Below are 21,547 nucleotides of genomic sequence, written 5' to 3' on the forward strand. Positions count from 1 at the left end.
TATAAAGTAATAGTAACATGGGAATAGAGGGTGTATGGAAAGATGTATGGGTGCAGTCCTTTAAGTTTGTCATCTTATTTTAGTACAAACCCATGAAGCAGGACATGTTTTTGTTTCTTAAAAGCTTAGCTAAAAATAAGGTTTTCATCATCTTAATTGCTATAAAATTTTAAATGCAAACTTTGCAAAATTTTTCAGAAACCTGAACCTGAACTATTTTCCTCCTATGGAAAGTGAGGCTTCTGAAACAAGAATACTATCAAGCTAATCCCTGCAAAATATTTGATCCAGATCAAATAAAAACTTCTTCTTTAAAGCTTGCATATGGTCTTCTGAAACCTTTAACTATTACCCCAAGTATGATTGTGAACTTTCTTATTTTTGTTTTGTTTATGAGTTTCCTTGAAAACAATTTAATCTAAATCTTGACCTGCTACTTATTATACTTACTCTGAAAGCATGCTGTAGAACTAAGAGGGATTGCAAATACTTTGCAGTCTAGGAATAGAAGTCAAAAGGATGAACATAAATTGGAGAGATGGGCTGTATGCAAAAAAGGAAATTCAACAAAGAATTTGTGGCCACCTACAAATTCATTAGGGGGACTCAGCAAGGGATTGGAGATGCTCTGTTCACCAGGACACCTCTTGGGGTAACAAGGAACAATGGTCACAAACTGACAGAGAGCAGATTTAGGCTCGGTATCAGGAAAAACTTCATGGTAAGGGTGGCCAAAATTGGGAATGTGCTTCCAAGGGAGGTGGTGCTCTCCCCTACCTTGGGGGTCTTTAAGAGAAGGCTGGATAGGCATCTGGCTGGGCTCATCGGACCCCAGCACTCTTTCCTGCCCAGGGCAGGGGGTCTGACTCTGATCTGTTGAGGTCCCTTCTGACCCTACCGACTATGAATAAAAGGCAGAGAGTCTTGAAGAATGATGCATTGCAAAGTGAATTATTTAATTTACTATCCAGTTGATCCACATTGTTCTTCAGACATATCCATATCTTCATCCACATCACTTTCTCCCGATAAGCAGTTTTCATTATGATGTTTCATTCTTGCAGTTAGGCCCTGCATCTCCTTCTTGCACTGCTTACACTTGACATGTTTTCCTTTTTTACCCAGGGAAGGAATTTCTTCAAAATATTCCCAGATAGGTTCTGTTTTACATCCAGAAGCCATGACAGTTTTTCTGTGGCAAAAGTGTGGGGGGAATATAGGAAGCTCTGTGTGTACTACTGAATAATGTCTTCCCTTTTTCTTTCCAGTCCACTCCACTTCCTTCTTTATTCTAAATACCCAGCATAAGAGAGAAACAATTTTAAAGTTCCCATTTGTGATCCCCACACTGAGAATTTACTAAGATATTGTTCAAAAGAGCAAACTGGCCAGCTAGGACATAATTTTGGACAAGCTATGTTTAAAGTGTTGATTTAATTCACTTGCTTTTTAATTTTTAATCTTTAAATATGTTGTTCAATGAAATGATGCAGCAGTACTAAGAAAAAATGTTAACGATTGCTGTTTCAGAAAATAAAAGTGAGAAATAAGCAACAAAATGCAGTCCTCACCAAGGAACCATTACAGTCTCTGCATCCTACACTTAAAACTCAGTGCTTTAAGAAGGACCAACCTCTGTTACCTGGAAATGATGCCATTCGAACTATAGAGGGCAGCAACACAGCAGACAATCGCTACAGTGAATATATGGAGGAGTTCTCAAAAGCTGAACCTGCCGTTGTGAGCTTGGAGTATGGAGTAGCAAGGATGACCTGCTAACTGAAACATGGAGCTGTGCTCCTTTTTTTCCTTGACAGACTGAAATGCAAGGCAGAGTATTGTGAAGATGATCTGCTGCTGCATGACCAAAAAACAAATTTGTATAATGGTGAGCTTTGTTTTTGTAGAATAGAACAGCATGCTGGTTGTTAAGTGTTTGCTGTTCTCTGAGAAATCATGAATAGAATTTAGCTGTATTCTTTTTTAAAGGGGCATTTGGTTATTCATAGTAACTTAAAATTAAGCAGCGGTATGTGTTTGGATTTAACAAGTCAGTTTGCACTAGATTACCTAAAACAGTAATGATACTTTGATACGTTCCTTGCAGCCAAACACAGATGGTTTCACAAGCTACTCTTGGGTGATCAAAGAAACTTGACAAACTTGCTATTTTAGGCACTGAAGCTGTGCGTGAGCGCGTGTGTATATTTATAGTATACAATATAAATATGTATCCACCCTATTTAATTTGTCATATACACTGCTAACTTTTGATGTTTAAAGTGCCATGAAAAAACTTAAGTATATTTCACGATAATAGTTGGCCTTAAATTTGTCAAATCAGTAGCCTTCTAGTCCTTGACTATTGCAGCCTGTAACATGAATCTGTTTACACTGGTATTTGCTTGAATTGTTCTTTCCTTAAAACCAGTTCAGACTTAAGAAATGTAACAAGCCTAAACAGTTACATGCAGTCAGCAAATGAAGCTATAAAATGTTAGATCTTCTATCAGTAACCACTGATGATTATTCCTTACTTTCCTATGCCTTTATTGTATAAATTGTAATAGACTAAGTCTTACTCTGGAAACTTAAAGGGTTAACATAGCATAAGTGAGACTAGCTTGCATACAGTTCTTCTTGTTGTGGCAAAGTGTGTATCATTGGCAGCAGTACAATGTGTAAATGGTAAAATTGGAGAAGTTTCTTCTTGTATGGTATTCTGCTAATTTAAATGGTGGTCAAGTTCCCTTTTGGAGACCTGTCCTGAAGTTTGCAACAATGTATGATGCTCTGTGTTTAAACATTGGAATGAGAAGTTTGAGGAGCAGAATTTACTAATTTTAATAGACTTTCAAACAGCCTTTTTTCCCCCTTTCATCTGCCCAGAATTCTGACTTCTGTCCTCTCGTGAGAAATTAAATACATGTCTCGTACAGGTGAAACCTGTACGAGAGATGTATTTATTCTATACGGAGTACTCTTTTAAATTGAATTAGCTTCACAAAACAGCACAGCCCTCTTGTCCAAAACCTGCAAAAAGACAGACTTTTTAGATAATTGAAGAGAGGGGCAAAAACTGTTTCTGGCTTCAAAGTGAGGAGCACATGAACAAACCAAGTGTACAGAGCAGCTGATTTAAAAAAAAAAAGTCACTATGTGGAACACAGCCTGTCAGAAACCATATCCCTTGGGAAGCCAGTTAATACTTTCATTTGGAGGATGCAGTACAAAACCTGAGATGAAACTGATCTTTAACAGGAAAGTTTGATGAGAAGGATTATACTGTGCATTTCACCTGGTGCTAAAGAAAACCTGTCACTAGGGTCTTTTCTAGCTTCCACTAAAGGAAAGGGATTTTTGGCTGAGTACAAACAAAGTCAGAGTACTTCTCTACTCTCTTTTTTTTCTTTTTTGCCCAAGTCAAAGAAGTAAAATTGGCTTTGAAAAAAGTCATAGTAAAGTGTGAGCACTTAATGCTTACACAGAGTTATAGTCAACAAAAGGTATTAAATTCCTTGGGTGGTGGTAGATTAATACCACTAGCTTTACACTTCTGGCTGCAGTGAAAGAGTTTAGTCTCATATCATCCCTAAAATCTATTTTGATAAAATTGCCAGCATGGCTCACAATTGGCAGGGTCTGTCTCTGCCCTAAATGAGATCCAGAGCTGTATTAGCCAGGGCAGTACGAGTTATGATCAGGTCACATTGGCAAAGCCGTATGAGGATATCTGTCTGCCCACACCTGGCCAGAGTGTTACTCAGTTGTCCATTTCATTCACTAAAGAAAAAATACCCGTGTACATACACCCCTACTTATAAGGCAGGGTTTGTCAAAATCTTCAACCAAATACCTTTCAAATGTTCATAATAGCTCAGTAAAATATATTAACAGAACTATACTGCATGTTCTCCCTTCCCCACTTCAAGCACTGCAGTGGAGTTTATATATTTGCACTATGGTGTCTTACAGGTCTGCGGCAAAGGAAGGTTTTTTGTGCCTTGTTCTGTCATACTGGCTTTGGCAGCTTGGTCCTGTAATTTTTTTTTCTTCAAATGATCTTGACCTATCACACATGCACACAACATAGGTTTAGCATTGAAAACAAATGGGGTTAGAGTTATCACATGCTTGTCTGGCTCTTATTGTGGTGTGACATGTACTTTGCTTGTCATGTTTGTTAATGGATGCTAAAGGTTGTATTAATCTGTTTGCCAGTTTTGTGGCACATGTATATTTTTACTTCAGAGCTTTAAATACGTGCATACTCAGATGTCTGTCAAGGAGTAAACCTGTTCTCTTCTTTGGGATGCAAAAATCACTCATCGGTTCTTCTTGAGTTTTTTTCTCTCAAAGGGGCTTTGTTGAGCATGAAAGGGGTCAGCAAGACACTATTTTAGATCCTAGGGCATAGGCATTGTAAGTTGAATGAGAAGATTGTGGAAAAACTACCTGCTCAGGCAAAAATCTATTTGCCCTGTAGCTTTATTGTTCTGTTCAAAACAAACTGCTCTTCTTAAATGAGGAAGAGAATGTTACAAAGCTGCTTTGAACAAGTCATCTTGCTTGGCTCAAACAGTTCTTCTGTAGGCCTGCCAACTTGGCCCTCAAGGTCACCAATGAAAGAAATTCATGCAGAGAGTCTGCTGTCCATCTTTCTCTTGCTGTTAAGGTTTATGCCAAAATCAGGAAGTCACCTGTAGAGAAGTAAGCAGAAAATGGTAAAATAAGGTCCAACCTAAATTTTGGCACTACTGCCGGGGCTCAACCATTTAGCTTGCTGGGGCCATGAAGTGTCCTTCAGAAAGGTTAAGAAAGAATTGATTCTTTAATTCTAGTAGAGGGCTAGAGAATAAGTTTACTGGAAGGAGCAAGGGGAAAAATAATTTCACTAGCTTATAATGTTCAAGAGGATGGGTGTTTGTTTTTGTTGCCAATAGAAATGCTATGTCAAAGGAAAGAAATGTAATGAAAGGTAGATGGTGTACCTCGAGTTGTTATAGGGCACTTGAACTGCTCCCCTTTCAGTCTCTTTGGTTCTGTGTCGGTTTTGGACTTTGGTATGTTCCAGGTATTGAAAAGGTGCTGTGGAAAGCCCTGCTTCATGGAGCTACTGCATCTAGTGTGTGTCAAATTTTGAAGATACATTTGGTGAGTTTTTAGTAGGGATTTGGAGTTTCTTGTGAGCTAAGTATGTTTCAGTTGTGCTTTGGATATTCTAGAATAAATGGACCGTGACCAAACTAGTGCTATTTTGTCAACCCATCTGCCTGTTTAAAAACAAAACAAACATTTTCTGGCATGGAAAAATTATTTAAATTTTCACATGAACTGAAGAACAAAGTGTAATTTTTACCCCCAAGAAAAGTATATAGATGGGGGTTAATTATTGTAGGGATGTCCTCTTTAATACCATCCTGAATGCCCAACTGTTCTGTTTTGTCGGACAACTGCCAAATCAGCATACTAAGAAAATTAATTAAGCAACACTGAGCTGAGCTTGTGCATTTTTCCACACATGTCCAATTACTAGTGACCTAAATCTAGGATAAAAGCTGCCTGAAATCTAGCCTGTCCATTTACAGAGAAATCTACAAAAGCATCCCTTTAACCAAGCTTGCTGTCACCATATTTTACATAGAAGAGCAATATTTATTTCAGCAACAAAACTAAAATTGGAGTAGGAGAGATGCTGTTCCCTTATCTATGCAGATACTACACTACACATGCACCATAGAAAGTTCTTGATGGACATGCTTAAGTATCACTTTCAGCACCAGCTGTTTTTGAATGCCTTTTTATCATACTGTCACAGTAGCACATACACAAAGCTCTGAGATAACTTATGACTCTGAAACTAATACATTGTTAAAAGCACATAATAGATGCAGAGCTGTTACAAAGGCCCCTGCAGCTGTCTTGTCGAGAGGGAACAGGGCCAGAAAAGCTGTGTTTATCCACTGCCCTCTCGAGAAAAGTGTCATAAACAACCGAAGAAATGTTATGTAACTTTTTTTTAATGAATGCTATGGAAGTTATAGGGCTGGCCCCTATACAAGCTGAAGTCCATCTTCCCAAACAAGTGCAGCATGGGCTGAAAGAACTACCAGTATGTTTTCTCATGTGACTTTTTTTATTCTGACTTGCACAGTGCATAGTTGCTCACTCTTAACTTGACTAGAGCTCCAGCAGGGGTTGGCTGCTCTAGTCAAGTTTTTGGGCCTGTAGGGATATCTGTATTCAGATCTGCACCAAAGGAAAAGCATGGACCCACAGGACTGCTCTACTACCATTTGTAAAGCAGATTGCTGCTGAAAGCATTACTTGTTGTGGTGCTTGCTAACTGTATCCTTGAGGCACAGCAGCTATCCCAGTGTATTAAGACTACAGTTATGCAGCTATGACTCTCCGTTACTCAAAACTTTTTCTAATGACACAGTAGCGTTGTTTAATGACCGTTTCATTTGGCCTGTTTTAAATGTCTACATATAAAATTGTGTTACCTTAAAAGTTGTGATGTTGCCCTAATTTAAAGTGGTTTCAACTTCTTTTACATGGATCAATCTTAAGAAAAGGCTTAGTCAGGTCTGCAACACATCTCGTGCGCACACCCTTTTAAAAGTAGGACAATGCTGGATCATGACATGTAATGTGGGTAAGGGAAGGAACTGCCAAGTGAGTTGAGAAGGTATGTGTGGGGTCTGGAAGCAAACCATCAAACAAGTTTGTTCTTGGATGTCACATACCACATTGGTAGGGAGTTATCTTTTCATATGCTAGCTTTTGAGTAGGAAATAATTTACCTTGATATTTTTTGGTGGTGGCAGCATTGGAAATGGCATAGGACTTTCTGAAATCTTGTTTAACCTACCACTATTCAGGTCACTTATACAACAGGCATAAGGAGATGGGATTACAGTTTTGACCCTTGCTAGAAGTCTCTTGTAACTTCACAAAGCTGACATACATGTAGTTGCTGCTGCTTTGTATCTCCACATAAAGCTTTGCCAAGTGCTTTTCTTTTGAATAGGTTGGCAGGTGATCCTCGTAAATATTCTGTATGTGTCCTTCACTGGTGCCCGCCCCCCCCAGCATGTTTATTGCTTGAGCAGCAACCCTGATTGGGTGGGTTGTTCCATTGTTTCAGATTGATCTCAATGGTTTGTCCTGACAACCACTTTGTCGGTAGTTTCTCTAAGAAAACGGGTTAAGTTCTCAGGGATCTTACCCAGAACTAGTAAACTTGAAAAACATTACTTCAACCTTTCCTTTCAGGGTTTTTCTTTTTCTTTGGTGTACAGGAACTAGTGCCTCTCTAAACTTTCTCTTTATTAAATATATTTATCACACTTCAATTAAAAATGTGGCTATTTTAAGAAGACTCAGAGTGGTAATAGAAGTGAGAACTTTGCATAATAGTCTATCTTTGAAAATAGCTTGGCTGTTTCTATTAATCCATAAATATTTATTGCTTTATATATTTACGTTCTGTAAAAGTAACTTACCTCTAGGCTGGATTCATGCTTTGATGTATATTGCTGGCAGGGAAAGAAACCTTTAGCAAGTAGAGTTTTGTAATGTGTATTTTACTTGTATATGTTTTGAAAATTGAAATAAAAAAGTTTTATCTTACCTTGTAAATCTGACCATTGAGTTGATTTGCTTTCCAGCCTGCAAATAACGGCACTGAATAGTCTCTGGAGCAAAATTAGTGTTTTTATGGGAAGGCCATATCAGAAGATGATATGGAAGAGGACAGCAATGGACAAGCCATTCTGCAGTCCACCTATCCATTTTATTGTTGAATTCAACAACTTATAGGTTCAGGAGACTTAAATGGAGATAGCTCACTTTGCAACAGAGCTGGTATCTTGGCCAAGCCTGTTTTAAGCAGAGGCACGGTAACCTAGTGACCTGAATACGTCTTTAAGAAAAAAGTGGTCTTCAGTGCTTGCTTCCTGATCATCCCACTGATTGGGTAAGGCAGGGGTGGGCAAAATACTGGGCTGGATCTGGCTTGCCAACTGACTGGATCTGGCCTGCAGCTGCCCCTGGAGCTGGACCCCATCTGCTCTCCCTAAGGTAGTCCAGCCTGTGCTGCGCTCTTGCTTGCCAGCCTGGGCCCCAACCAGCACATGCAGCTTCTGATGGGTCTGTTTCTGGTGTTGCTCTCCTCTGCTCCCCTCATCTCCAGCAGGAGCCATCTGGCTGAAGCTTCCCCCCTGCCTGCCCAAAGCAATGCAGCAGGGGCAGGAGTGGAGGATGAACCACCCCGGAGGTGAGGGGAGCAGAACAGCCTGCCAACCTGGGCCCTGGCCAGCAAGTGCAGCTTCTAGCAGAGCTGTTCCCAGGGTGGCCGCAGCCAGGCAGGTGCTGCTCTCCTCCCTTTGCCTCCAGCAGCAGGTCCTCCTTTGGGCAGGGGGGAAGCTTCAGACAGCAGCTCTTACAGCAGGTGGGGGGAGCAGAGCCATATCTGGCCAGCTGCAGCTGCACTAGGAGCAGCCCCTCCAGAAGCTGTGTACTGGTGAGGGCTGGGCTGGTGGCTGCTGGGAGGCATGGGTGATGAGTGCCTCCTGAATCTAGGGGGGACACCAGTGGGGCATGACTGGGGGCAGCCCCCCAGCAGCCAGCTGCTGTGCTGCTGGCAGAACCAATATTAGGGGTGGGGCACAAGTGCTGTCTGTGTCCCCCTACCAGCCGGAGCACTCGCTGTCGGGGCACCAGCACTTTCGGGGAGGGGGGGCATGTGCCCCCCCACATGTCACCTATGGTAGGGGGAGTGCAGTATGGGGTGAGCTGCCCAGAACAGGGCTTTGCCCCATGTGGAGCACTGCAGGGGGCGGGGTAGCCGTGGACTGCACTGCCCGGGTGAGCTAGATGTGCCTCCTGCCTCCCCCTCCCACCCTGCCCTCTCCTCTGGCAGGCTCCTGGGACCTAGCACCCATGCAGCTTGTCCCTTTCTTTCCCCCTCCCCCTGTGCCCACCATCTCCAACCCCCCCCCCACACAGCAAGGTGTGCAAGGAATGGATCAGCCTCGCTCACCTGTTCTGCTCCCAAACACTGTTCCCTGCCAGCCCAAAGCCTGATAGGGAGTTTCAATGAGTCGTTGATGGGGATGCTCACCCAGCCCACAAGAAGTCATCCAAATTCCCTATGCAGCCCTTGAGTTCAAATAATTGCCCACCCCTGGTGTGTAAGGCACTTGGGGCTGAGCTTTCAAAAGCACTTTATATTTTCTCTCTCTCAGCTATCAGGTGATCATGAGCTTGCTTTTTAAAGGCCACTTCTGAGAGCTCAAAGCCTCATTTCTCATAATATTTACTTTTTATTGTTTGACTGTTAGTTCATTTAATATTCATACAATGCTTTGAGGGTCTCCAGACATGCATGTTCTCAGTTAGTGAAAATTATCTTTGCTATTTCATGCTGCATTTTGCTGAGGTAATCTTAAGTGTGATTCCACTTGTGTTAACTGTGTATTTGGCAGAGCTCGGACTGCCAATAGCAGTTATAAGCACTTGCTTGAGAGCTAGGGAATTCCCTCATCTGAAGCCCCATCTACAGCTGTGGTGAGGGACCAATTTACATCATAGTTCCCCTATCTGCATTGCAAAATGAAACTCACCTGCTGTAGCAGTGGACAATCAAGGCTTTAATGATACAGTTCATGTCAATCTGTATTGCAGAACAGAGCTCTTATAATCAGCTAATGGGCATTGCTATGTTAGTAAGGTAGATGGGACTTCAAGGGATGTATGTAGCTAGTTGAAGCTTCATGGGCGTTTTTAACTTTTTAAGTTACTCTTCAGGTATTTTCCCTTCTTAGGTGGATAGATTGGATGATGGTAGTTGTTCTGAGGAAAATACTGGGGAAAGTTGGTCCCACATTCTGCAGGGGATGATGTTATGGTGACTCATTTTTAAATGCTGTTAGATTTGTGCAGGCTGCAGATCTCTACCCTGGCTCTGGACCAAGCTGTCACCATCTCAAGATCCCAGCTTGGCTCTGGAGCAGCTCCATGCCCTACTGTGCACCCTGCCAGTGCTGCTGGGGCTGGTCTCCACAGCAACCCCCACCTTGAGCTATCACAGCATGGCTGCTGCTAGGATCTCCATGGAAACTGGCCCTAGCCACGCAGTCAGGGGCTGCTGGGAAATGGAGTGTGGCCCCTGGCTAGATCTGCTATTTTGTGCACTCCCGTTCTGTAGGGCAAAGGGAAAATTGGTGTTAGTAGGTTGGCTAAAGCAATTTCCACTTAAATGACTGAGGGGGAAGCTCTCTTTAAAAAAAAAAACGCTGTTCATCCCTTTACAATGTTACAGCAGGGCTAGTGTGTGGCCCCTGGGCTTCAACCCAGCCAGGTTGCTCCTTTTATTTCTCCAGTTGCTGCTGCAGCCAGTGTCTCTCAGCTCCTCCCTTATCACCATCTTTCACTTCCTGCTCCTGCTCCTGCTCCAGGGGGTGATGTTGCACTGCCTAGAGCATGGTCCCGTGGTGTGTGGGGGGGGTGGTCACAGGTGTGGGGCAGGGTGTGCGATGTAGCCCAGCATCCCATGGCTCACTGGTGTGGTCTGCATGGTATGTGACTCCCAGCCACCTAGAAATTGGACAGCCTTGTGTCGCACTGTATTCCTGTCTCAGTAACTGGTGGGCCAGGGTAAATATCTCAATTTTTTCTGCTTAATTTTGGTCTGTAATGGGTTAATTCACTTTCTTTGGCTGAATTAAGGCTGGAATTGTCCTAGCTGCAGGCTGCCTATATTTAAGGCTGCCTGCCCCACTAACTCCCCACTTTTGGAAAGCATCTGAGAACCCCTGGAAGAGGTAGTTTAATCCCCCTCCTTCTTAAATTTCAGTATTTAGTGGTTGCCATATTTGCCTTATGATTTTAACTATTCTGTGATGGTGAGGGGAAGGTGGCACCTTATAAATGAGAATACTTCACTTTGTCTTGCCTGCTGAATGCCATAGACTCATTTACTATTGCCTTTTGACTTGGCCAATCTGGCCTGCAGATAAATGCAGTATTGGGCCACAGTAAACTCAAGAGAAAGGCAGTCAACATGTGATTATCAGGGTAACATAGGATGTGTAATAACTGATTTACGTTTGATCTTAAGCACTGTAAGGACTGTGTGAGAGCATGCAACATGGAACAGCTGCTGCTACCTCATTTATTGTAAGACTTTTTAAAGCTCACTGTGAGAATAGGGAAACAGTTTTAAAGGAGACTATTGACAGCTTGTATGAAGGCGTGCTGGAAAGTAAACGTTTAATGAGGGAACAATGACTAATGTTTATACATAAGGGAGCATTTCTTATTAAGCAATTCTACTTTACAAGCAGCATAAAAATGATTGCATCTGCTCTCAGAAATTGTGTATATTTTAAATATATATATAATACACATGTTCAGTGTTACCTTGAGATCTCTACAGCAAATTCAAGTGCTGATGCCAGGCGTGTGTTTTTACCTAGGGAGAGTGAAGGAGTGCTAATCTGGTTGGTTTCTTTAATAATTGAAGGAATTAAAAGAAATGTTCTGTTTCACTGGGAACATTAGCTCTTATATGGCTGTGTACTAACTATAAACTACAAGGAGCTTGGAGAGAATAATAGTCACAGTAATATCTAATAGTTTTAAAATGAAAATGTAGGGCCTTGTAACAGCCATGACTTGATATCCTGCTTCAGTGATGATAAATAAACATTAATCACTGCAGGTTAAAAGTGTGAGTATGGATAGTTACAGAATGGAGCACCTCACATGCAGTATCTAGTTTGTTGCCAAACTCTGATACTTGGTACTGTAAAAGGTTTTGTCATTTAGCCTCAAGGTGCTGTACAACGAGGTAAGTAACTAGTGTTGCGGTGAGCCTACAGACTAGAGAACATAGGAAAATAGTATGTAAAAATATTGTTGTATATTATTACAGAGCAAATGAAAGCCAGAAATGAGAAGAGAGCATAAGTTCCATGACTTGAAGTCTCATACCACATCATGCCTGCCATGCCTGCTTTCAACATCATTCACTTTTTAAAAACTTTTTTTAGTGGTTAATATTTGCATTGAGTAGTGCCTGGGAGCCCCAGTTATAGACCAGACCTAGTTGTGCTAGGTAGTGTGCAACCATTTACCCCTGCGTGAAACACGGCTGAGTTGTTCTGGTTTCATTTACACTTAAGCTAGGGATAGACATTCAAAAAGCCTGAGCCCAGAGAGCATGCTGGGATGCTAGGGGGTATCTGGTTTAGCTTAAACCAGCAAAGGGTCTGGGACAGACATTACATAAACCCAAATCAGTTAAGTCTGATACTAATTCAGCCATGTTTATCTCAAACCAGTTTTAGCCATTTTCAAACTAGTTTATGTGTACTAAACTTCTGTTACAGGTTTAAACCAGTTTCTGATCACTTAATCCGGTTTATGTGTAATGTTTATCCCTAGCCTTACTGAGGGGTAATATTGGGCACACAGTTACAATGCATCAGCTGTTCCATAGCAAGTCCTCTTTCTCTCCTGTCTCTAATGGAACATTTGCCTGTATTTGAATTTCCCATGCTCCAAAGAGCTTAGGTGATTTGCAGGCCGCCTCCTAAGCAGGGAGCAGCATGGCTGTGCCTGTGTAATGCTTTGGCTGGACTAATTAATACTAGCTGAGTGATGGTGCCTGTTGGCTTTCCCCCTTCTCCCCCTAGTAATTAGCCCACCTGCAGCTACTTGGCTTTCCATTTGGGAAGCAGCCTACATAGGGCAGTACAGCACATGTGAGGGTACCACTATTGTGCAGAGTAAGTTTACTGCATAGATGTACCCACAGTTTCAGCTTTGCAATAATATTGGTGCCTCCGAAGCATTTGAAGGTGATTGTCAGATCTCTAGTTTGCACCTGTAAACATGATTCTGCTCTCAGAGCAGCAGGTCAGTGCCAGTAAGTCCTGGCTGAGGAGATCTGGAGCCTGCTGATCATTTTTAGTAAACTGGAGTAAGCAGAGAAGTTCTAGTGTCAGAATCCACTTACCCCTCCTACTCATTTTAAAAGAAAATGGAATTTTATTCAATTCTTTTAAATAGCTGTAGGTGTGAAACCTTGGGAGAATTCCTGGCTCTGGATCCTGAATGACCATAGGTGCCTGATGGTAAACATGTCTCCACCATCTAAGCCTGGGAGAGGGGTGGGTGTTCAGACATGACAGAGAGAAAGAGATGGGCATTTCTCCCTTATGTAACAAATGCTCCCTTCTGAGGGGTGGGGGGTTCAGGCATGTCCTTGTGCTCAGTGCTTCTAAGACATCCTACTCAGTGTGTGAAGCTTAGACGTCTAACACAGAAGTCCACGTTCTATTCTGGGGACCAGGCACCTAAAAGTTAGCTGTTGCTGTGTCTAACTTTGTAGGTGCCTAAGTACTTGATTGGCTCCAGTCCTATGCCTACAAAAGGGGAGGAGGGTTGTATTCTGTGAAGCAGTGACATTGGGAGGGATTTAGCATGCATAGTGGATAAGCAACTTAACAGGAGCTCTCAGTAGCTAAAAAAGGTTGTGTTCCTACAATACATAATAGACTATATATTCTAGGAACACAGAATATATAATCAAGAGAGTAGTATGTAGGGAGGTAATTTTACCTCTGAGCACGACTTGGTGAGACTCCTACTAGAGTAACACAGCAAATGCTGGTGTCCATATTTTTAAGAAGATATTGAAAAATTGGTGAAGATGCTGAAAAGAGACTCAAGAGAGCTGGAGGAAATGTCAGATGGTGCAAGACTCAAAGCACTTGCTGTTTAGCTCACTGAAGAGAAGATTGAGTGATAACTTGATTATATAGTATAACTACTTTCATGAGAAGCAAAAATTAGGCATTAAAGGACTGTAATCCAGTGGCGAAAGTCATTACAAGCAGTGCTTGCTGGAAAGTTGAATCAGGTGAATTCAAATGAGAAATTAGACTGAAATATTCAATGGTGAAAGTGATTTAACCATTGTAAAAATGGTAAGGGAAGCGGTGGATTCTCAGTCTCTTGATGTCTTCAGTACAAAGCTGAATATTTTCCGCAAAGCCATGTTGTACAGCCTGGGACTCTATATGGAAATATCTGGATGAAATATAATGGCTTATAATATCTAGATAAGACTAAATTTTTTTTTTGGCTCCTCTGGCCTTAAACTCAATGAACCTGTGATTAGCAGAGAAATAGTTACTATGGGTGTGCGAAACGCTCTGCATTTGATTCGGATTCGGACTCAGCATGAATCGGGGACAGTGATTTGATTCATTGATCTGGATCACTGTCCCCAATTCGATTTGGCCAAATCTGAAGATTCGATGCTGATTTGGAGAACCAGCAATTCGGCTACAGACACAACTTTAAATGTTCTTTCTATGTACCTTGAGGTATCCAGTGTGGCTCGTGAATGCTGCGATGCTGGGGCAAATGGAGTGTCCCACAGGAGTGCGGGGGGGGGCCCTGTGTACTTGGGGGTGAATCCCGAAGTGGACCGGAAGCACTGGGTCTGCTGCCAAGCTTGCGGGGGACCCCCTTGTGTTCCTGTGGGATGCTCCGTCTACCTCACCATCTCAGCATTCACGAGCCACCTGCTACCTTGAGGTATGTAGAAAAAACATTTAAAGCTGTGTCTATGTCTGAATCGCCAAATCTTTCCAAATCTCTGAATCTATTCGGAGGGTTCCGACTCAGTTCGGAGAGATTAAAGGATCTCCTGATTTGATTCAGATTCAGAGATCTGGCCACTGAATTGAATCAGGGACCGAAGCTTTGCACTGCCCTAGTAGTTACTGCAACGTCCCCTTAGTCTCTGAGGCCTGAGCAGTGGCAAAACAAAGCACGATACGAAGTGACAGACTACTAAATACTCAGGTGCATCTGGGTGAGAAAAAAAAAAGGATGGAAGTTTTCTGAAGTTGCAGTTCCAGGTAGGAAGAGAGATTGATTGAGTTTAAGTCTAAGAAATAGCATTTTTCTTTTTTTCAAAATGACTAAAGATAATCAGTTGTGTTCCTGTCTTGTGCTTCACCTGCTTGCTTATACTTTGGTAGCATGCAGATGAGTCTGCCATGAAGGGTAGCATGGTAGGAGAGAAGGCAACTGCTATTGAAAAAGCTCTAGGTGCTGGCTAGGGGAACTGGTTGAGGGTGAGTTCTTTCTCTGACTAAATTCACTTGAAGGGGACTTCTTATCACTGAAGGATAACTAGAGGCTTGGATGATGAATTTCTGCTGGTGGTCCAATTGTGGGGAGTGGAGTTGGCCAAGGTGAAATTTAGGGCTGGGAAAGGGATAGGGGTGAGGGTTAATTTAAGGGGCACAGTGAATTTAATTTGCTAGTTTTTAGGGGCTAGTATGGGTAGGACTATTGGGACATCGGGGAAACAGAGATTTTTGGACAGAGGAGGGAGCTGGTTGGGAATCCAGGGAGAATGATGAGAGAATACAAGAACTTGAAGTGAAATGACAGTGAATGACAGAAGCTCTGGAAATGCATCTTACACACAGCCAACGCCCTCCTTTCTTTCAGCTATTTCTTCAGAGCATACCATGAATGCCGTGTGCCCCAGAGGCTGAGGGGGCACGGCGAGCTCCCACAGGTGGTGGTGGTGGCAGGAGCATGGCGGCGGTGGCGGGAGCGTGGCGGGCAAGTTCCCACAGGCGGCCTCGGCAATGTTGGCAGCAGGGTGGGGAGCACCGACCAGTGGTCAGTGACCACCCGCAGCAGCAGCTAGCGGTGATTGGGGGCTACCCACAGATGCTGTTGGTGGTGTCGGCAGTGAGCGGCCACTGCCTGCTGTTGGCGGTGCTTTTTGCAGAGGGTGCACTGCCAAGCTCAGGGGGTACATGTGCACCCATGTACATGTCACCAATGCAGCATGCTAACCAGTGGGAAGCGCAAGAGAGAGGGAGAGAGAAAGGGCTATTCAATAGCAGCCCACAGGAGAGGAAACACAGACTACAAAGTGGGACAGGAAGTCTTGTAGAAGGCAAGGTAGATTTGCACCTTATAGACTAACCAAAGTAGATAAATATATTTGGCACAAGATTTTGTGAGCTGAAGCTCATTTTATCAGATGCTGCCAGGTGAGTATATAACTTCCAAAGAGAGAAGGAGAGCCCTCCTGCTCTTTGCCTTGTATCACTTCTCTCTGTAAACCAGAAACCCCCACAGGACAGGTGTGCTATGGAGACAACTGCAAACTACCATGCATGCTGATGGTACTGTATCATTAACATGGGAGAAAATCCTATGGCACTGTCTCTCCTAATCCTTGCTTAACTAGATTTTACAACACTGACCATCTGACAAAGTGATTCAGACTACATGATGGTTTAACATCAAGTGTTGAAAGCAGAACAAACATGAAGGGCAGGTCCAGGTCCTCCTGTATAAAGGAGGTGACATTAGTCTCTCACTGGATGTAATTACTCAGAATCACAGACTCCAGAGCATAATTCACCTGGAAATTCTTACCACTACTAATTAGGGATTGTCAAATGGACTCAGATAGCATGAGAACCAGCTGGAAGTGAATAGATACCTCTTTTCAAATGCAAAAAGGTTTTGGCCTCTGAACATGCTAGTTTTATCTATGAGCTCTAAATTTTATATCCAGATTAAACATTGCACTTTGGGGGTTAGGATATAATTGGCCTGTTGTATAGAGACAGAAGCCATTTGTAAAATTCTGCCTGACTGGTTCATGTGTGATACTTTCTGTGACGCATGTGTCAAGAAAGAAGAGCTACTGAAGCAGCTGTACAGGCAAACAAGAAAGCACTGGAGAATAAGAAGTTGCTCATTTCAGTTGGGTACCGAAATGGAAATCTTTAAACAGTCATCTGGCCTTCAGTCAGCATTTCCTTAAATAATGTGCCACAGCTATCCCTGGGCCTCATTTCAAAAGGTTGGACACCTCCGCTATGAAAGGACTGCAAAAGAGCTAAAAAAATGGACTCTATTTTGAAAGAACTGTTTGCCATGTCCTGATACATGTCAGGAAAGCAGATCTGGGAGTTTTGAGAATATGAGAGTCCAGCAAAGCACTGATTAAGCGCTGATGCATCAGTCCTAGGATTATTAAGGTGCTGTTATGATTCACTGTAATTAAAAGCAACACTGAAGTTAGTGGGATGAAACTGTGCTTCTTAGGCACTTATACACATAATGGTGGGGCCATGAACATGTGACAAAGTGGTGAAAATAATTTTTCTAACGTAATGGTGTCACTGTGTACATGTGCATAATTTTTTTTGTATAAAAATGTATTTGACCGTGGCAACTTAGAACATCTCTGATGTATTTTGGTTTGATCAGGACAAATTGTCCCATTGTGGATAAAAAAATTGTGCACACGTACATCATATCTGGCAGCCAGAGAAGACAGTGGAGATGGTGAACAAGGAGCTGGAAGCCTGGGCTTGGTGGGCTTCCAGCACCCCATGCGCCATCTCTGCTGCCTTATCTGGCTGCCACACCCAGCTACCATCCTGCTGCCTTCCCACACTGCCCCAGGGGCAAGCCAGCTTATTCCTGGGCAGTCCCAAGTGGCCAGAGAAGGCAGCAGAGACAGTGCATGGGGTGCTGGAAGCCCACCAAGCCTGAGCTTCCCCAAGCATGCCCAGGCTTCCAGTGCTTCATGCACTGTTGGATCAGGCTGGGTGCTGCAGGGAGGCTAGTGCTTCCTTCCACAGTGGCAGTGCCCCTGGAGCTGCCCAGGCAGGGTGCTAGCTGGGCACGTGCTGCCCCAGCTTGCAGGCAGGCAGCACCCAGCTGCTGGTGGGCCCTGAGCAGCAAGGGGGTGGGGTCCTTCCCTCTGCAGCAGTGGCACCCCCTGGGACTGCCTGGGCGGGTTGCTAGTGAGAAGGTGCCGCCACAGCAGAAAGAAGAACTGGGGCCCCCTGCAGCTCAGGGCCCACTGGCAGCTCACTCCCCAGCCTCAGGAGAACTGGGCAGGCTCTGCTGGGAAAAAAAAAAAAAGCACACCCCATGCTACTTTTTTTTTTCCTGGCAGAGGTTGCCTGTGGGCCCCAAGCCAGTTCAGACCCCCCTCCTCACCCTGGTGCTGCCACCTGGGGGAGCAGGGCTGCCACCCACAGGGAGTGGGGCTTGGAGCCACTGCTAGGAAGCATCTGTGACAGCAGCAAGGCCGGCGGAGGGGAAGGGAAGGAAATGGAAGGGAGGCCACTCATGCCACCATCACGAAGGAAAAACCAAGTCCCCCCCCCTCCCCCCCCCCCAGCTCAGGGCCTTAGGCACATGCTTAGTTTGTCTATGGATTAATCTGGCCCTGATGTCAGCAGTGCAGAACAGGAAATGAAAGTCTCAATTAATGACTGCAATGGTAAAGATGCAGATGGGATGAAAAAATACTTGAAATCTGTTAACAACAACCTGTGTAATAGTAGCAAGATGGTCACGCTGGAGACATCAGTTGAAAAATGCATGGATAATCTACAATTCTACTTCCAAGAATTATTGCAAGAGAAACAGACCCAAATGAAATAGAAATTCTTCATCTGGACCAGAATAATGACGATGCCACTAGTGCCAGAGATAAAACAATTCCCATTATAAGCACAGGTGTTGCCACTTCTAATCCTACTTTATGGCCCAAACGAATACCTAAAATTCAAGATCTGCTAGTGACAAATGGTCCACCAAAAGCAGAGGACACCTAGCATTTGAGGGGTTCAGTGATTGGAAGCATGTCTCAGATTCTCAAGCATCATGGAAAGTCATCTAGTCATTTCAAATTCTGCCAAACATGGGTTGAAGCAGAGCCAAGTATAAAACAGAATAATTGCATTGACATGGAGCTTCCACATGTGATTAAACAAGAGACAAACCACCGGGAGAACATTTTAGAGAGGCTCATGACAATAACACTTTATCTTTCTAAAAATAACATGGCTTTTCAAGGCTCATCTGACAAACTCTTCATGCAAACCATGAGAACTTCCTGGGTTTGGTTGAGTTACTAGGAAAGTACAACACAGTAATAAAGGAACATTTGCGATGCATACTTTCCAGGAAGGTGACAGATCACTGCTGCGGAAAAACAATCCAGAATGAGACAATTGAATTATTGGTTAAGAAACGGTTGCAAAACATTCTTAAAAGATTGAGTTCCAAGTCCTACTCCATGATATTGGACTGCACTCCAGATGTGAGCCATTTTGAAAAGATATCTTTCACTGTTAGGTTCCTTGACACTTTAGATGGCAAAGTGACCATTCAGGGTCACCTCATTGGTGTTAAAACAGTGGACAAGTCCACAGAGGAAGGACTAACTGATACTATATTTACTACTCTGAAGGAATGCAACATAAATGTCTGGGTTACTACAATGGTGCAAATTTAAAGGCAAAAAACCAGGGTGTACAAGCAAGAATCCTTAATCAAAACCCAGGTGTTTTTTGTTCTATGTGGATACCACTTGCCCAGTCTCATGGTGGTGGTTGCTGCAGCATCTTCAGTGGAATATATGTTCTTCTTTGGCATTATGAAAAGGATCTATGTTCTGTTCTCTGCCTGTGTTAAACATTGGAAGATTCTCACAGATCATGTCAATGTCACTGATAAGCCAGTATGAGAAACACGTTGGGCATGCCAAATTAAGTTTTAAAGCTGTTTGACACCAAACAGATGAAGTCCACAACATCCTCATCACACTGGTTGAACCAAAGTAAGCAGACACTGGTAACATCATGAAGTGCTCACTGTGCACTTGGCATGTGAACTCACCAAATTAAAGTTTCTTGTCTCCATTGTGGTGTGATACAATATCCGTTTTCCAGTCAATGTGGTAAGCAAAAGCATGCAATCAAGAAAAACTTCAATATCATTGCAGCCACAAACCTGATAAATGCCTTTTGTGACTATATTGTAAACTACAGGGAAGTCGGGTGCAAAGGAGCTCTGACAACAGCCAAGGAAATTGCTGAAAATCTTGGTGTTGATTTAGTGTTTAAACCAGCCTCACACATTTATCATAGAAAGTGTCAATTCAGCTACAAATGTGAAGATGAGATGGTTAAAAACCCAGAAGTCAAGTTCAAACTTGAATTTTTCAACAGGCTTATAGACATGGTGAGAGTGTCCTGGAAGAGCAGTTTGAACAAAAGAATCAACACGTGAACCTTTGGGGCTTTCTATATAACATGATGTGATTCCCTGACAAAGATACTTAGAAGCACTATAAGGACCATCATTGTGTGTTGATATATGGAGAGAGCTCTGATGTTAACAGCGTCAACTTCTACGAAGAAGTTGGCAAGCTCCAAAGTCTCCTTCCATGGACTGTAGTACTCTTCAAGAAGCTCTACGATTTATTTACAGCAAAGAACTTCATGACAACTTCCCAAACATGTGGATAGTACTTAGGATCCTGTTAACTATGCCCATATTGGTGGCAAGCAGCAAACACTTCTTGAAGCTGAAGCTCATAAAAACATAATTGCAGTTGACTGTGGGAGATGACAGGCTATCTTTGCTGGTCATCCTGTTTATCAAGAATGCTGTGGCTCAAAACATAGACCTGTAAAGTAGGCTTGTACAAAGTGACTAGCATTAACTTCAGATTTGGATTTGGCCAATTCGGGGGACAGTGATCGGATCTGGTAATTTGAATCACTGTCCTGAATTGAGTCAGCCGAATCTGATTAGGTGATTTGGCTGCTGCCAAATCAGCCAAATCTCTGAATCAAATAGGCCCCATCCCTTGCCCACACTCACCAACAAAAACCCCCAACCCCACGCTTGCCAGCTCCTGCCAGGTGGGGGGGTGATCCCCGCTGCCTTCCACTGCCCTGCGCTGCATGGGGGGATTCTGCCATGTGCCCCCAGAGGCCCTGACGGATGCTGCAGCAGCCGGTGAGAGGGGCTTTTTCTTTTTAAAGAACCAGGAGCTGGGGCCAGATGGGCAGTTATCAACGGGGCTGGGAGAGTGGGCGGAGGATGGGGGCTCATGGCAGAGCCCCTCATGCAGTGGGGGGTAATGGGGATCACCCCCACATCCTGGCAACAGCCAGTGAATGCCAGGCTTTTTTTATTTTTATTTTTTAAAGTGCCGGGATGCTGTGGCCAGGCAGGGCAGCCATTGACATGGCTCTGAGAGTGGACAGGGGCCCAGGGGCACTCAGGAGGGGCTGAGGGAGCAGGCAGGGCTTGGGGCTTGGTGGGAGTCCCCTCCTGGTCCTCTACCCCCTCCTCCAGCACCCCACCCTGCCCCCTACTTACCGGCATGCAGTCTGGGTCCAGTTCCCTGCAGCGGCGAGTGGGGACTGCCTGAAACGCTGAAGCTTTCCAAATCTCTTCCAAATCAATTCGGAGAACTTCAAATTGATTCGGACCTTTTTATTGGTCTCCTGATCCAATTCAGATTCAGAGATTCAGTCACCTAATCGGGCTGAATCTCCTCTGAAATGGATTAGCACCCGAAGCTTTACACAGCCCTACTGTAAAGTAATATCAGAGTCTGTGGCAACAAAGGCATGTAGTTGTCCTCTGAGTCTTGGGATCTTGATGA

The 21,547-nt window shown here is 43.6% G+C and overlaps 1 protein-coding gene across 2 annotated transcripts in view; it reads left to right on the forward strand.

Annotated features, from left to right (window-relative positions):
* The window catches only part of MTMR6 (myotubularin related protein 6), a 38,556-nt gene extending 30,912 nt beyond the window's left edge, over positions 1-7,644 (forward strand). For both annotated transcript variants that reach the window (XM_090028705.1, XM_090028714.1), the window contains one exon: positions 1,531-7,644. In XM_090028705.1, coding sequence (XP_089884831.1) covers positions 1,531-1,779 — 249 coding nt within the window. In that variant the 3' untranslated portion in view covers positions 1,780-7,644. The remainder of the gene's footprint in view (positions 1-1,530) is intronic.
* Positions 7,645-21,547: the final 13,903 nt, after the last annotated feature.

This window comes from Crocodylus siamensis, chromosome 1, assembly GCF_052110815.1.
Source record: "Crocodylus siamensis isolate JL-2025a chromosome 1, ASM5211081v1, whole genome shotgun sequence".
NCBI classification, from domain to species: Eukaryota; Metazoa; Chordata; order Crocodylia; family Crocodylidae; genus Crocodylus; species Crocodylus siamensis.